The sequence below is a fragment of the Callithrix jacchus genome, chromosome 16 (assembly GCF_049354715.1).
Source record: "Callithrix jacchus isolate 240 chromosome 16, calJac240_pri, whole genome shotgun sequence".
Classification (NCBI taxonomy): domain Eukaryota; kingdom Metazoa; phylum Chordata; class Mammalia; order Primates; family Cebidae; genus Callithrix; species Callithrix jacchus.
This window is the reverse complement of record NC_133517.1, coordinates 10,593,970-10,610,986: the sequence shown is the minus strand read 5'-3', so window position 1 is coordinate 10,610,986 and position 17,017 is coordinate 10,593,970. Positions and strand designations below refer to the sequence as shown.

The following is a 17,017-nucleotide window of genomic DNA, read 5'->3' as shown; positions in this document are numbered from 1 at the left end:
TTCTACCATGAGAAGTCTCTTTAGTAAAGCACCAAAATGCAGCCATTTGGCATCTGTACGAACATCAGAGAGCGCGCTTTATTCTCTGCCACCAACTACATTGCTTTACACTGCTGTTATCTGACATTTGGCCCGGCTATGGCAGAGCCACTCTCATTTTCAAAGAATAGAGTAGCATTACATTTTTAAAAAAGAAAACCCAGGATCTCAATAAACAGGAAATTCCCTAGCAATGATTTCTCTAAGGAGTTAAAAAAATATTTAAAAATGCCTATTAACTCAAAGGATTGGATGCAAACTAGCCATATAACTGGAAGCTGCCACGTACAACGAGAGTACTAAAATCTAGACTGAAGCATTCTTTTATACGTAGATTTCCAAGGGATATGAACCCTTAAGAAAATAACAATACCATCTGCTGGTGCGTGCTCTGCCCCATTATCCTTGTACATGGCACAGGGACCCTGGTATAGCAGCATCATAGAGCCCAGCGATGCTGTGCAGGTAAAATGAACTTGAGTTTCCCAGCTATATGGCAATTTGAAGATTAACTTTATTCAACAGAATGGATGGATTTTGTGGAACGTGCCTGTTTTGGCTGAGAACTTATCTGCACGATTCTCATATTGAGACCAGGATACAGCTGTTTGTGACTAAGCCCGTGCTCACTGAATAAGTACTCTCCGAGCATTATTTGTCACCAGACATCTGTTTCCTGTTTTCGTTCTTCCCTTTCTCATCCTATCCCAACTTCCTTTCACCTGTGGGCCACCTAAGACAGCCACAGAGAAGTCAGTCTAATGTTTGACTGTCTCTTTTCCCTTCCATAACTGTTGTCAGGGTAGTGCAGTCATATTACTTGGAGGATGGGGGAGGGAACCCAAGGGTCATTCTGAGTCTGGAAGGCTGTTGCCTGTGCAGTCTATCTTTACGTGACTAACTTCCTCCCTTGTTCCCCATTAATAATTTTTCCTGTTGAGGCAGCACCAGGCCCTCCAAATGTTCAATTGTGAACTGAATCACAAAAGGAAAACCTCTTCAGGCACAAATAAGGCAAGGCAGTAACTTACCTAGAGCAAGGCCGGCACACTCTGATATGAAGAAAAATGGAACCTCTTACATGGATACCGCACAGGATGTGTCTAAATTTAAGGATGTTCATTTCTATGCAAATAGGTTGAGGTCAAAGTTTCTTCAGTGTATTACAGACTTTAGAGGTCATTTTACACAGTCTTCATATTTTATACAGCTAGTCACTGTATTTTACACAGTTTAAAAGACAAAGTGAGCCAGGCGTGGTGGCTCATGTCTGTAATCCCAGCACTTTGGGAGGCCAAGGCCGGCAGATCACGAGGTCAGGAGATGGAGACCATCCTGGCTAACACAGTGAAACCCCGTCTCTACTAAAAGTATTTTTAAAATTAGCTGGATGTGGTGGCGCACACCTGTAGTCCCAGCCACTCAAGAGGCTGAAGCAGGAGAATCACTTGAACCCAGGAGGTGAAGGTTGCAATGGGCCAAGATTGCACCACTGCACTCCAGCCTGGGTGACAGAGCAAGACTCCATCTCAAATGGATTCCATTTTAAATGGTTTAAGAATAAGGGAGTGCAGTTTGAATACCCTAATAATAAATACTCAGAAAATGTGTTGTATGAAAGGTTAGCCCTCCCCTTGACAAGGATGGAAGAGGCCCTGGGGCCTGACAACACAGAGTTCCTGACATCTCACTATGTTTGTATCTTCTTTTCACTGTATTCTAAAAAAATTTTTTTTAAATCTCAGCTCATTGCAACTTCCACCCCCAGAGTTCAAGTGATTCTCCCACCTCAGTCTCCCAAATAGCTGCGATTACAAGCACATGCCACCACATCCGGCTAATTTTTGTATTTTTTGTTTTTGTTTGTTTTGAGATGGAGTCTCGCTCTGTCACCCAAGCTGGAGTGCAGTGGCGCTATCTCTGCTCACTGCAATCTCCATCTCCCAGGTTCAAGCGATTCTCCTGCCTCAGCCTCCTGAGTAGCTGGGACTACAGGTGCCCACTACCATGCCTAGCTAATTTTTGTATTTCTTGTAGAGATGGGGTTTCACCATATTGGCCAGGCTGGTCTCAAACTCCTGACCTTGTGATTCACCCGTCTCGGCCTCCCGAAGTGCTGGGATTACAGGCGTGAGCCACTGCACCCAGCCTGATTTTTGTATTTTTGGTAGAGACAAGGTTTTACCATGTTGGCCAGGCAGGTCTTAAACTCCTGACCTCAAGTGATTGCCCACCTCAGCTTCCCAAAGTGCTGGGATTACAGGCGTGAGCCACTGTTATATATTTTGGAAATACTTTTTTCCAATCTGTAATGTGCTTTGCAGACATTCTAAATTTCAATAAAGCCCAAAATAGACTTTTTAAATTAAAAAATACTCAGAAGTCTTTAAAATATATTAGATATTTAAGCCAAGTCCAGAACAGTACACAGTCTATCTCCTTGGTTTAGTTAGTTACCTTTGGGAAGTAGTTCAGAGACAGGCAACAGCAAAAGAATATGCTTTTGCTTTTTACTTTTTATTCTTATATTACATAAGTTTCAAAACAAGCATGAATTATTTATAACGATTGAAAGTATTTTAGGTCTTTTCTCAACAGTGATTTAACAAGAAGAAAATGTATTTTGGCCGGGCGCAGTGGCTCACACCTATAATCCCAGAACTTTGGGAGGCTAAGGCAGCTGGATCACTTGAGGTCAGTTCAAGGCCAGCCTGGCCAACACGATGAAACCCCATCTCTACCAAAAATACAAAAATTAGCCAGGCATGGTGGTGCACGCCTGAAATCCCAGCTACTCGGGAGAGTAGGAGAATCACTTGAACCTGGGAGGTGGAGATTGCAGTGAGCCAAGATTATACCACTGCACTGCATCCTGGGTGACAGAGAAAGAAAGAGAGAGAGAGAGAGAGAGAGAGAGAGAGAGAGAGAGAGAGAGAGAGAGAGAGAGAGAGAATGAATGAATGTATGTATTCTGCTCTTGACTCACTGCAATAGTCAATAAAAACACATTGTTTTGTTTTTTGAGATGGAGTCTCACTCTATTGCCCAAGCTAGAGCATACTGGCATGCTCTCCACTCACTGCAAACTTCACCTCCCGGCTTCAAGTGAATCTTCTGCCTCAGCCTCCTGAGTATCTGGGATTACAGGCATGTATCACCACACCCAGCTAATTTTTGTATTGTTAGTAGAGACGAGTTTTCATCATGTTGGCCAGCTGGTCTTGAACTCCTGACCTCAGGTAATCCACCCACCGCAGCCTCTCAAAGTGCTGGGATCGCAGGTGTGAGCTGCCACGCCTGGCCCTTTGGCGCTTTTCTTAGCAACCTTCTTTGCATCTTACCCTCTCTTTTCCTCCATATATTATATTCAAATATAACTTTTAAAATATTTAACATAGGAGGATGGCTTTGTTAAAAACGTTTATTAAAAGCAGCCATAGAAAAAAGTGAATGCCTCTTCTCAGATGGTTTCCTGTGCTTTGCCATTGTTACAGGAAAGGGGTCCTGATTCAGACCCCAATAGAGGGTTCCTGAATCTTGTGCAAGAAAGATTCAGTCCATAAAGTGAAAGCAAGTTTATAATAAGTAAAGGAATAACAGAATGGCTACTCGATAGGCAGAGCAGCAGAATCGGCTACTAGATGGCTATTTTTATGGTTGTTTATTATACGCTAAACAAGGGGTGGATTATTCATGAGCTTTCTGGGAAAGGGGTGGCCAATTCCCAGAACTGAGAGTTCCTCCCCATTTTAGACCATATAGGGTAACTTCCTGACATTGCCATGGCATTTTGTAAACTGTCATGGCCCTGGTGGGAGTGTCTTTTAGTATGCTAATGCATTATAATTAGTGTATAATGAGCAGTGAAGACGACAAGAGGCTACTTGCATCACCATCTTGGTTTTGGTGGGATTTCACTGGCATCTTTACCACAGTCTGTTCTATCAGCAAGGTCTTTGTGACCTGAACCTCATGCCAACCCCATCTCATCCTGTGACTAAGAATGCCTAACCACACAGAATGCAGCCCAGTAGGTCTTTTACTCACTCAGGCCCTATTCAAGATGGAGTCACTGTGGTTCAGCCGCCTCTGACATCATCACTCTTCAAAAATATTTTGTAAATCAAGATTAACAGATTAATCAACTTATTATTATCTGACTTACTGAACCTTGCATTCCAGATGGTACAGAATTAAATAATTGTGCACTTTTCCTGTATTTGTCTAATGTTAAGTCAATTAACTCCAGAGTTGAGGTTTCAATATCAACACAGGTGACAGTTCCCTTGCTGGTTGTCCAATACATCTATTCTCTTACGCACCCATCATAATAGAATTTTTCAGCTCAGCTCAGAAGGTGCCAAAGTAAAGGCTTCAACCCCCTTCAAAACAATGGGATGGTAATGGTATCCAAGTTCTGGCCAATGGTATATAAATAAGTTTGCGTGGAAACTTCCTTAGGAAAAGCAGGCTTGCTCTTTGTCTACCTGGATCATGAAAATGAGCATCTCACTCTAAGAATGAGAGCATCTCAGGCTGAGACTGTGGAGCAGAGCCAGCAACCAGCCTTCAACTGATCTCAAGTCTTTGTGTGAGAGAAAAAAATAAATTATCTCACTCAAGCACTGTGATCTGGGGATCCTATCAGTGGAGCCAAAATGAACGCTAACATACCAGCTCTGTCACTTGGGTATCTGAAAAATAGACGCATGTTTTTAAATTTCTGCCTATTCTTCGAAATTCATAGGATTTCATGTTATTAAAGAAGATGGTCAGCTGGGCACAGTGGCTCATGCCTGTAGTCCTAGCACTTTAGGAGACTGAGGTGCGCAGATCAAGGTCAGGACTTTGAGACCAGCCTGGTCAACATGGTGAAACCCCATTTCTACTAAAAATATAAAAAATTAGCTGGGCATGGTGGTAGACACCTGTAATCCCAGCTATTCTGGAGGCTAAGGCAGGAGAATCACTTGAACCTGGGAGGTTGCAGTGAGCTGAGATCACACCATTGCACTCCAGCCTGGGCAACAAGAAAAAAACTCCATGTCAAAAAAAAAAAAAAGAAAAAAGAAAAAAAGAAGATGGTCCTAGTCATAATTCTTTATAAGTCGTAGGTTCTAAGGAATCGCTTAATAACAAGTCAATTACATAACTTTTATCCTGGATAAAAGTTAAAAGATACTCTGGGGACATAAATTATTTTATAAATTGAAACTCAGAACAAAACATATGAGATCAATAAGCAAACAAAAGGAATATTGCATTTTTGAATTTTTCAAATTTTTTAATTTTTAAGAAAATAACCAGCCAGGAATCATTTCATTTCTACTGTGGAAGAATTATAAATTATTAAAGATCAATCTTTAATTGTTCAATGTAAATTAAGGTTTCACATGATTTGGATATAAAGTTTCTTTGAGAAGCTAAATAATCATACTAACTGCTTGCCTAAACCTGGGACACAGAGGTTGCAGTGAGCCGAGATCACACCACTGGACTCCAGCCTGGGCGACAGAGGGAGACTACCTCAAAAAAACATCTTACTAACTGCTGAATCTTTTACATTAACTAAGTTTAATTCTCACATTGCCAATTGTTTTTATTGCTCATACAATATTCAAACCGTTTTTTCAAAATCATTTGTAATGACTGAAAGATGAAGGTCTCCAATGTCAGATAAGTAAAATTATATCAATTTAAACTAGAACACTTACCTTCTTCAAAAAAATACGTTAATGGCTTAATCATCATTGTCCACTTTGACCATAGAATTGAGGAAATAAATTCACTTGCAATTTTTGTTTCTCTCACCTTCCATGTTGCTAGCAAATCTACCTAGCAGCTACTCATCAGCCTTACACCTTAAGCATACATCCTGATCTCACCATCTTGACATTGGGTAGCAGCGCTTCCCTGAGGCCACAGGTTAAGCGGAGTCACCAACTCACTCCCTCCCCTCTCATCTTGGCAGAGCAGGCCTACAGGTCATTCCCATTCCACTTGCATATTCATTCTGATCTTCAACAGTAACAAGGCCTGGATTGAAAAAACAAACAAGAAATATTCCAAAACAGTTGTCCTTGACCTTCCATAGACTATCAGAGAGTTTGTGTCTCTGAGACAGAACCCACACAGACTCAGTTTCTCCATGCAGTCCTTGTTTCCTGCTGTTTTAATTTTAGATGAAAATGAGAGAGACGAGTACACAGAAAAGTAACATCATCATCTGGAAAGTTATTCATAAGGAAAATGCAATGACGAATACACATTTTTTGGTCCCTATTCCAGTCCTCTTTAACAACTTTGCTTTCTTGGATGGGGATTCATGAGCTATAATACTTAAGGAGATTTTCATCTACAGGTTTTAGGATTTTCTTATCGGCCATATTCACCACCCATCCTGGAGCAAGACCAAAGAAAATCTGCCTTGGATCCTTCCTAGTACAGAGCATTTTGAAGAGTTCATCTTTAGTGATATCGGGTAAGATGTAACCGTACTTCCTGGCAAGTTCAAGTCGCGCTTCAGGAACTTTGGCAGGATCTGCCAGGTATCCACGATTCTTTGCATCGGTGTAATATGGTACCAGTTCTTCTGGTGGAAGCATTCTTTTTGGAATGGGTTGTCCACGAAGAAAGAATGGAACTGGTTTGCATACAATATCTAAAAGAAAATTTAAATTTAAAAAGTGAGATGCAAATATTAGCTCTGTAGGCATACATAGAGATGCAACTCTGTAAACACAGAGATGTTACAGTTTCTTTCTCTTGATTCTTAAGTTTTATTTTTTTGAGACAAGTTTTGCTCTCCTTTTCCAGGCTGGAGTGTAATGGCACAACCAGTCTCATAGGAGCAGCATGGACACCAGGGGAGGTTTTGTGCAGAGTGATAGTACATGCTTTAAAAGGAACTTCATGCCATGTCACTCCACTGCAGATGGAAGCAACAACAGAGAGGCCACCTGAAGGCCCACAGTCATCCAGGCAAGAGGACAGTGGCTAGGACAGATTGGCAGTAGCTGGAGAAGTGGTCAAATGTGGACATGGTTTAAAGAAACAGTTCACAAGATTTATTAGGGCATAAAAGAAAAAGTTCAGAACTCCAAATTTTGGATGGACTTGTTTACTCACATAGGGAAGACTGCAAGAGAAGCCAGGCTAAGATAAAAAAAGATGGGCTTGTCGTGATGGCTCATGCCTGTAATTCCCACACTTTGGGAGGCCAAGAAGGGACCACTCGAGGTCAGGAGTTCGAGGCCAGCCTGGACAACATGGTGAAACCTGTCTCTATCCAAAATTAGCCAGGTATAGTGGCAGGCGCCTGTAATCCCAGCTACTTGGGAGGCTGAGACAGGAGAATCCCTTGAACCTGGGGGGCGGAGGTTGCAGTGAGCCAAAATCATGCCACTGCACTCCAGCCTAGGCGACAGAGCAAGACTCTGTCTCAAAAAAAAAAAAAAAAAAGAGAGAGAGAGAAAAGAGACATTTCAGACATGCTACATTTGAGGTCCCTGCTAGACACTCAAGATCATTTTCCAGGCAGGCAGATGCAGGTCTACAGTTCAGGGGAAGGGCAGAGAGTCTTCTTTGCCCTTGGTATATCTGTCTGCGACATGCTGTATTCTTTAAATCATAATAATCCATGTGATAGATGTAGATCTAACAGTATATCCAAACTACTACCAACATTTGCCATTCTCTAAGTAATTAAAAAGTAGCCAACTTGAGACAGAGAGAAAGAAGATGACGGAACAAGCTTACCCAGACTTCTTGGATCATAGAAGGCTGTAGTAACGACACCACCATTTTTTTCAATTGCAGCAATAGCTAGTTCTGAAGCCAACTGTACTTCAATATTAACTTTCGCTGTAAAGGTGTCTGCACCCTGAAATATGTCAAAACAGTCTGTTGGTAAACAGCTTGGCTAAAAGTAAATTAATTATGTCAAGTTTCCTTTTTAAACAGTGTTTTTCCCTCCAAAGTGCCTGTAATCTAACAGTAGAGTCAGTCATCCATATCTGTGGATTCCACATCTGTGAGTCAACCAACCTGGATGGAAAATTTTCAGAAAAAAAGTAATAATAAAAAATAAGACCAGGTGTGGTGGCTCATGCCTGTAATCCTGGCACTTTGGGAGACCAAGGCAGGGAAATCACTGGAGGTCGAGTTCGAGACAAGCCTGGTCAACATGGTGAAACCCCGTCTCTACTAAAAATACAAAAATTAACTGGGCGTGATGGCAGGCACCAGTAATACCAGCTACTTCGAGGCTGAGGCAGGAAAATCGCTTGAACCTGGGAGGCAGAGGTTGCAGTGAGCTGAGATCACACCACTGCCAGTCTGGACAGCAGGGCAAGACTGCATCTCAACAACAACAACAACAACAACAACATAATAATAATAATCCAACAATAAGAAAACAATTTTTTAAAATACAGTATAACAACTATGTATGTAGTATTTACATTACTTTCAACAGCAAAAGCCACAATTATTTGTGCAACAACCTATTATTAGGTATTGTAAGTAAGCTAGAGATGATTTAAAATATATGTGAAAATGTGGCAGGTTATATGCAAATACTAGGTCATATTAGATAGACAGAGACTTGATCATCTGGATTTTGGTGAGAGGAGGTGGTCCTGGAACTAATCCTAAAGGATGACTATAATTCCTTTTTTAAATATCTCTGCTTTGAGGTCCTATCACTTTTTTTTATAACATTTTTATTTAGGCTACCTTGTTTTACCAATTTTCAATCAGTGTAAGACTGACTATATTTCTATTTTATGTGTACCTACTAAGCACTCATTCCTGATACTTCATTAATAGTAGACTGTTTAATCCTCATTAACAACCTGATGATAGGATTCCTGCTATACTGACTCCACAGATGGAAATACTGGGACACAGAGAAGTCATACGCCCAAGATCACAAAGCAATGACCGTAATCCAGGGCGTCTAGTCACAGCATCTGTGTTCTTAACCACAACATTATGCTGTCAGACATAAATAAAAACTTATCTTCCTTAGCCTTAAGTAGCAGGCCCCCAGAAGGTTAAACAAGGGGATATGCAGGCTGGAGCAGGTGGAAAAATAGAGTATCTGACAAAATCTGAGCTTTGGAAAAGTTGGCCTCACTAGAGAAAAAGAAAGAAGACAACAGAAATTCACTTTGCATTCACTATTGACTTTATTATAGCCTTTAAGCTGAAAAAAAAAAAAAAAAACCAAAAAAGAAACCTCCACTGTTTCCTAGAAAATGTAGTGCTAGGCCAGGCATGGTGGCTCATGCCTATAATCCCAGCACTTTGGGAGGCCGAGGCGGGTGGATCACGAGGTCAAGAGATCGAGATCATTCCGGTCAACATGGTGAAACCCCGTCTCTACTAAAAATACAAAAAAAGTAGCTGGGCATGGTGGCATGTGCCTGTAATCCCGGCTACTCGGGAGGCTGAGGCAGGAGAATTGCCTGAACCCAGGAGGCGGAGGTTGCGGTGAGCCGAGATCGTGCCATTGCACTCCAGCCTGGGTAACAAGAGCGAAACTCTGTCTCAAAAAAATACAAAAAGTACCCAGGCATGGTGGCGCATGCCTGTTATCCCAGCAAAAAAATTAGCTGGGCATGGTGGCGTGTGCCTGCAATCCCGGCTACTCGGGAGGCTGAGGCAGGAGAATCGCTTGAACCTAGGAGGTAGAGGTTGCAATGAGCCAAGATCCCACCACAGCACTCCAGTCTGGGCACAGAGCGAGACTCCATCTCAAAAAAAAAAAGAAAAGAAAAAAGAAAACTGTAGTTCTGAACTCTTAAAAGTTAAATTTTGGGTCACAGGATTGCTATATTTTTCTCTAATTTCAAAGCAGATTCTGATAAAAAGATGGCAGCATTAGCACTCTATGGCAATCGAAAGGTTTTATGTAGCTGAAACCGGCTTCCAGCTTAGCTCCTTCTATTAATTATGAACTTTCATGTATTTCAGAAATATTCCATCAATTCTACAATGCATTTTCACACTTTTTTTATATCTAATACTGATGTGTATTTGTAATCAACAAATCAACCTTTGATTCAATAAAACTGGGTCTTGCTGCATCATTTGTGACTTTTAAGCAATCCATAGCTTGCTTAACCGTCTCCCTATTTTTGGGCATTGGCATCAGTTCCAGTATCTTCAGTAGTATAAACAGCATTGTTAGGAATGTCTTTATAACAGGTTTCTTTCATTTTGCTTTTTCCTTGAGAACATATATTTCCAAATTGATAGTTTTGTGCTAAGGGATCAAAACTGTCTTATTATGCACTATTTCCTGCAAATCTGAAATTGTAGAAGTAAATCAGTTAAGAGAGATATAAATGATGTGTAATTGTACTTACTAACCAGTGCCCTGCGGTACAGTTTTCGGGGTTACTTTTGCTAATTTAATAGACCACACCTAAGGATGTTGGCATGTGCAGTTTAAGGGCTGATGAGTTCACGGATTTCCATAATGTTAAAAGTTACATGTGTATTTCCTTATACACCCAGGGTAGAATACTGAGGCTTAATCTTGTATTTGGTATTCTCTTTTCAAATTACTTTATTTGGAAAGCTTTTATCCATACAGTTCACTTTTTCAAAGGAATCTGAAAGGTTTTTTCATAAACATATGCTTCCCCCTAGTGGACACTAACTTACCTATACAACCGTATTACTGATAAACAGAAATTGATTGACAATGTACAAAAAATTTGGCCCACGTGGTAGCTCAAGCCTGTAATCCCAACACTTTGGGAGGCTGAGGTAGGCAGATCAACTGAGGTCAGGAGTTTGAGAACAGCTTGGCCAACATGGCTAACCCCATCTTTACTAAAAATAAAAAAAATTAGCCAGATGTGGTGGCACATGCCTTTAGTCCCAGCTACTTGGGAGTCTGAGGTATGAGAATCACTTGAACCTGGAGGGCAGAGGTTGGCAGTGAGCAGAGATTGTGCCATTGCACTCCAGCCTAGGTGACAGAGCAAGACTCCGTCTCTATTTAAACAAACAAACAAAACAAAACAAAAAACCAAATGGGCAACGTTGCTCATGCCTGTAATCCCAGCACTTTGGGAGGCCAAGGCAGGCATATCATGAGATCAGATCAAGACCACAATGGCCAACATGGTGAAACCCCATCTCTACTCGAAATACAAAAATTAACCGAGCGTGGTGACGTGTGCCTGTAATCCTAGCTACTCAGGAGGCTGAGGCAGGAGAATCACTTGACCCCGGAAGTAAGAGGTTGCAGTGAGCCAAGATCACACCATTGTACTTCAGCCTGGAGATAGAGGAAGACTCCGTCTTGGTGCCAGGGAGAATCCTTCTACATAACACCAAAAGATCTAATCCAGACTTACCTCCTCGACCAGCTGGACACCATAATCTCTTTTAAGTGGCTGGATGGTCACACCTCTCCCATTGACAAGCTGGGTTAAGTCAATAGGTTGAGTAGGATCAACACGACCCAAATCAATAAGATACTGCAGTCTATTGAGACTCAAAGGCTTATACTGGCGTCTGAAGCTGTAAAACAAGAATGTAAGAGCTAGAAAACTCTTATCTTCCTGTAACTTCTCCAAATCAACTCAAAGCTTTGTCCTGTGTTTTCCTCCACCAATTTTAATTATTTAACTAAATAAAACCCTCTTGAGTGTAACACAAACATGTAATATTGCTTGGTTTTGGTTAATGAAATGATAGCTGTACCACCTTTGTTCCACTAAAAAGTATTTCCCTCTATAAGCATTTACTTCATTTATATACACAAATAAATCTGTGGAAAATTTAACTTACTAGGAAACGCAAAGTAATAATGGTAGTTACCATTTATTAGGTGACTACAGTGGGCCAGATTTTTATATATACCGTATATTATTGCTAATTCTCTTAACGACTATGAAGGCAGGCATTAGAATCTCCATTTTGTAGGTCTGAGTGCAATGTCTGGGCTTTTTTTCCTTTTAATAATTTAGGCAAGGCCGGGTGTGGTGGCTCAAGCCTGTAATCCCAGCACTTTGGGAGGCCAAGAGGGGTGGATCACGAGGTCGAGAGATCGAGATCATCCTGGTCAATATAATGAAACCCCGTGTCTACTAAAAATACAAAAAATTAGCTGGGCATGGTGGCGCATGCCTGCAATTCCAGCTACTTGGGAGGCTGAGGCAGGAGAATTGCCTGAACCCAGGAGGCGGAGGTTGCGGTGAGCCGAGATGGCGCCATTGCACTCCAGCCTGGGTAACAAGAGCGAAACTCCATCTCAAAAAAAAATAAATAAATAATTATTTAGGCAAATTTTCATGACCAAAAAATGGTTCAGAGGAATAGTAGCAGAAGTTTGCTTCAAAGTGAATTTAAAATTTCTACCAAACTATTTTTTAGGTGCTTCTCAATGGAAATTGGGAGCCTGTACTTTAAAAAGCAAAGCAACCTTACCTATGTCCTTCGTTAAACCCGTATTTTGGGATTCGGATGTAAAATGGAGTCTGGCCTCCTTCAAAGCCCAGACGAGGCCGGGTTCCTCTTTGCCTTTCTCCTTTGTGGCCTCTGCCACATTTTCTACCTCTTCTCCGACCTCTTGGTCGCCTCTCCTACAAGGAAAGAAGAGAATTTTGTGAATTTCAGATGCATTTCTAAAAACCCATTTCGTCCCTTCACCGTTTATCTTTTTGTTATGCTGTTCATTCATCCAACCAACCACTATTTTGTGACAGGCATGTCCTAGTTGCTCAAACGTCCACACGCTCTGTTAGCATCTTTGCCTCTAAAGACATAGCTAATTCTTATAACCAACGTCCAAGCTGTGCATCAAAACGAAAAAGTCAAGTATGGGATGGGGATAAGGCTTTTATTATAGGCTAAAACTGAAAAAAATCCTAGAATTAAATATACACAACATTTTAAATGATAGAAATTTATTATTTTGAAATCAGTTGTAAATATGCAAATATCATTCATAACCCTGTAATTTTATTTGAAACTACATTGTTGAAGAAAATCTTCCTTAATTTACTTCCCATCATTTCACCAAAGCAACGAATTGACTGCTGAAATGACAGTACGCTGTCAACAGCTTTTCTAGCTGTATTTACTGAACTGCAGAAGAGCCAGCTGCAATTCAGATCTTTCCAATGAACATAAAAATACAAAGGGAAAGCACTTCATTTTAAATCCAATTTTGCAGGACACAATGACTTTGTAGTTTCAGCGAGTCGGCTTCTCTGCCTAATATCTTTACGTTTTTAAAAATAAACACTGGCCAGGGGCAGTGGCTCACGCCTGTAATCCCAGCACTTTGGAAGGGCGAGGCGGGCATATCACGAGGTCAGGAGTTCGAGACCAGCCTGACGAACACGGTCAAGCCCCTTCTCTACTAAAAATTACAAAAATTAACTGTGCGTGGTGGCGTGCGCCTGTAATCCCAGCTATTCAGGAGGCTGAGGCAGGAGAAACACTTGAACCCAGGAGGCGGAGGTTGCAGTGCGCCGAGATGACGCCACTGCACTGCAGCCTTGCACTGCAGCCTGGGCGACAGAAAGGGACTCCGTCTCAAAACTAAATAAATAAAACAAATTTTATTAAGAACTGGGTGCGCGTGGAACGATCGCCCTCTAGGCAGCAAAGGACAACAGGCACGAGGCAACCTTATATTCATCCCTACACCCTCCCAGAAAGGCAGTTTTCCTAATGACAGAGAGAGAAGGGCTGCTTCCATTGCCCCGGTCCCCAGCGTTTCCCCCGCAACGCCACCAGCCATTTACCGGTTTCCTGGAGCCGGGATTCGGCTTTAAGTTGGCCAGGCTCACACGCGGCAGGTCCCGGAGTAGGTCTAGGGCCCGGGACCTACCGCCCTGCAAAGGACCTGCCATAGCTCCCAGATCCAAGAACTTTCAAGGGCGCCCTGAGCCGCTGGGAGGCCACGTGGTCTCGCGGGCTGCTTTACGGTTGTGGCCCCGCCCCTGTCGCGCTGCAGCCGCGCGCGCAATCCCGGGACTCGGGCAAAGGCGTGTGTCTGCAAGCTTGTGTCTGGTGACCTATTCGTTTAGTTCTTGAGGGATGTGATCTTATTTTCTGATATCTTGCTTTGTCCTCGGGGTCCCTTTTAATATTCTGAATGTAAAACCTTCTCATTCGCCAAACAGGAGTACGCACTAAAAACACTGCGTTAAATAAAGTTTCGTTTTTGAGTCAGTGTTTGGCCTTGCCTATTTCCAGGCAGTGCATTCTCTGAAGTCAACGCAGAACCCAGAGTAAAGCATTGTGAGCTGTCAATTATCAGCTTTTGAACTTGTGTAATTATACGCCGTGCGTCCTAAAATAATACTCATAGTGCACCTATCAAAAAGCCTGGCTAATAGCAATCTTTGAATAAGACTCAAAGTATGAACTCACATCCGTGTGCATCTGTATTGTTTTGAGTGAATCACAGCTGACCACTTAGACTGGCACGGTACTGATTGCCTGGTGGCCAGACCCTGTATTAAATTAGCCTGACTCGAGTTACAGCCATTCTAGAGGTAGACGATATTACAATTTGCAGTTACAGCGAGGTAGGGCTTAGCAAGCTCCGGTAGCTTAACCAACTTCTTGCAGCAATCGACAGAGCCGGAATTCAAACTTATACTGCTTCCTACTATAAAAATAGTATTTTTAGAATGTAAAATTATCTCCATCACAAAATACAAACATTATTCGAAAAATAACAGCTCTTCTATTTTTCTCTTAAGTTAGTTAAATATAGAAAAGACTGTTCCTTTTTCTTTCTTTTAGTAATGGTGTGATATTTCACTGTCTTCCTGGAGAGTTTTTTTTCTGCTAGGTCTTACTAGTAATCACAAATAATGAAGGTGAGAATTTTTGGAAAGCAGCTGTCTTGGGTTTAACTACATCTTTTTTAAGTTCCTTTAATCAAGTGTAAAATAACTACATAAAGAAAAAGTTGTATTCATTCCTTCAAGTACTATTTATAAGTAAGACGCTGAACTTGTTAGAAATACATATGGAGGCTGGGCATGGTGGTTCACGCCTGTAATCCCAGCATTTTGGGAGGCTGAGGTGGGTGGATTACCTGAGGTCAGGAGTTCGAGACCAGCCTGGCCAACATGGTGAAACCCCATCTCTACTAAAAATACAAAAATTAGCCAGGCATGGTGGTGGGCACCTGTAATCCCAGCTACTAGGGAGGCTGAGGCAGGAGAATCCCTTGAACCCAGGAGGTGGAGGTTGTAGTGAGCCAAGACGGCACCATTGCACTTCAGCCTGGGCAAAATGGGCAATAAGAACGAAACTCCGTCTGCAAAAAAGAAAGAAAGAAATACGTATGGATGAACTCAAACAGTATTTCATTCCCAGGTTGTTTGAAATCTGTAGGGAAGAGTTTCCAAAAGTGATTTTTTTTTTTTTTTTTAAGTTAAAGATAGCCGGGCTCAGTGGTTCAACCTTTGTAATCCCGACACTTTGGGAGGCTGAGGTGGGCGGATCACGAAGTCAATAGATCGAGACCATCCTGGCCAACATAGTGAAACCCCGTCTCTGCTAAAACTACAACAACAAAAAATTAGCTGTGTGTGATGACACGCGCCAGTGGTCCCAGCTACTTGGGAGGCTGAGGCAGGAGAATCGCTTGAACCCGGGAGGCGAAAGTTGCAGTCAGCCAAGATTGCGCCACTGCACTCCAGCCTGGGGACAGAGGGAGACTCCGTCTCAAAAAAGAAAAAAAGACCCCTCTATATCCAAAAGACTGACATTAGGCAGGCATCATCCTGGGACAAAGAGAGCAGAAAAAAAAAAAAAAAAAGAAAAGAAAAGAAAAAAAGATAAAGTAGGCCTCTTGTAGATGAATTAGCAAAAACAAGAAAATATATGAGTTCAATAAAGTGATATGAAGGTAAAGTCCAGACTCTATTTAGAAATACGAAAGAAATAGAATAGAGGGGGAAAAATAGAACCTATTTTCTGCCTTTAGTGATTTGTTTGTTTGTTTGTTTGTTTGTGGTGGGCTCTCACTCTGTCACCAGGCTGGAGTGCAGTGGCGCTGTCTCCTCTGCTCACTGCAATCTCCGCCTCCCAGGTTCAAGCAATTCTCTGCTTCATCGTCCCATTTTTTTTTTTTTTTTTTTTTTTTTTTGTAGAGACAGGGTTTCAGCATGTTGGCCAGTCTGGACTCGAACTCCTGACCTCAAATGATCTGCCCACCTCAGCCTCCCAAAGTGCTGGGATTACAGGTGTGAGCCACCAAGCCCAGCCTGCCTTTACTGATTTTTAATTCAGTAGTTTTCGTTATCTTTTTATTAGAACTTTCCTACCTTTGGGAAGAACATTGCAAAATATTATTGCAAACTGTACCCTCATCTACAGAAAAATGCATAATTATTTTCAAAAAATAATATTCCCCTAAAAAATCATTGTTTGCATTAAGTAATGAACTTCTGATTGTTAATGCCAGTAATTTTTTTTATTTTTAATTTCCACCCCACACTGCCCGCCAGTAATGTTTTTTATCATGGGAAAATGTTTTAATGAATAAGAAAAATATGAGAAATATGCTGCGCTTTTTGGAAGGAGAAGTTGTATAGGTTATGTAATGTTATTGGCTGACATCAATTAATAATAATGGGAATAACAATTGTTTACAGTTAATTGTAGGCTATGTGTTTGTTTCCCATATCCAACACATTGATTAAGTATATAAAACTGTCAAAATAATTTGATGAGTTTCATTTGTGTTGTAAGAATGTAAATTAAAGGTGTGTGGTCGATAAGACAACAATCTTTACCTTAAATCTATAGTAGTTTGATGTCATTCTCATAATTGCACAATTTATATTTATTACTCACTTACATGCTTGGGATGTACTAAATCCTATTTAAATCAAGTTAATAAGAACTTGTAATAAAAAGTTTTTATTAATATCTCAACAACTATTTAAGGTCCATCCTGATTCCAACCCCAGTTAATAACTGC

General features: G+C 41.3%; 1 protein-coding gene and 1 non-coding gene across 2 annotated transcripts; one reads left to right on the top strand and one right to left on the bottom strand.

The window, feature by feature from the left end:
* Positions 1 to 1,646: 1,646 nt before the first annotated feature.
* LOC118148708 (U6atac minor spliceosomal RNA) lies at positions 1,647 to 1,774 on the top strand. The gene has a single exon (XR_004735624.1). It is a non-coding gene; the product is annotated as a U6atac minor spliceosomal RNA (small nuclear RNA).
* Positions 1,775 to 5,302: 3,528 nt separating this feature from the next.
* Positions 5,303 to 13,982, bottom strand: MRPL15 (mitochondrial ribosomal protein L15). Its single transcript, XM_002758923.7, has 5 exons — positions 13,815 to 13,982; positions 12,490 to 12,644; positions 11,415 to 11,580; positions 7,798 to 7,921; positions 5,303 to 6,700 (listed from the first exon to the last, which is right to left on the bottom strand). Exons 1-5 carry the CDS (start codon positions 13,920 to 13,922, stop codon positions 6,363 to 6,365), a joined length of 891 nt encoding a protein of 296 aa, XP_002758969.1. The 5' UTR covers positions 13,923 to 13,982; the 3' UTR covers positions 5,303 to 6,362.
* Positions 13,983 to 17,017: the final 3,035 nt, after the last annotated feature.

Coding starts and splice junctions, on each gene's coding strand:
- MRPL15 (XM_002758923.7), bottom strand. CDS start 13,922: ATGGCAGGTCCTTTGCAGGGCGGTAGGTCCCGGGCCCTAGACCTACTC. Junction 12,645..13,814: donor ATCCCGGCTCCAGGAAACCG/GTAAATGGCTGG, acceptor CTTTCCTTGTAG/GAGAGGCGACCAAGAGGTCG. Junction 11,581..12,489: donor GGGTTTAACGAAGGACATAG/GTAAGGTTGCTT, acceptor CTTGTTTTACAG/CTTCAGACGCCAGTATAAGC.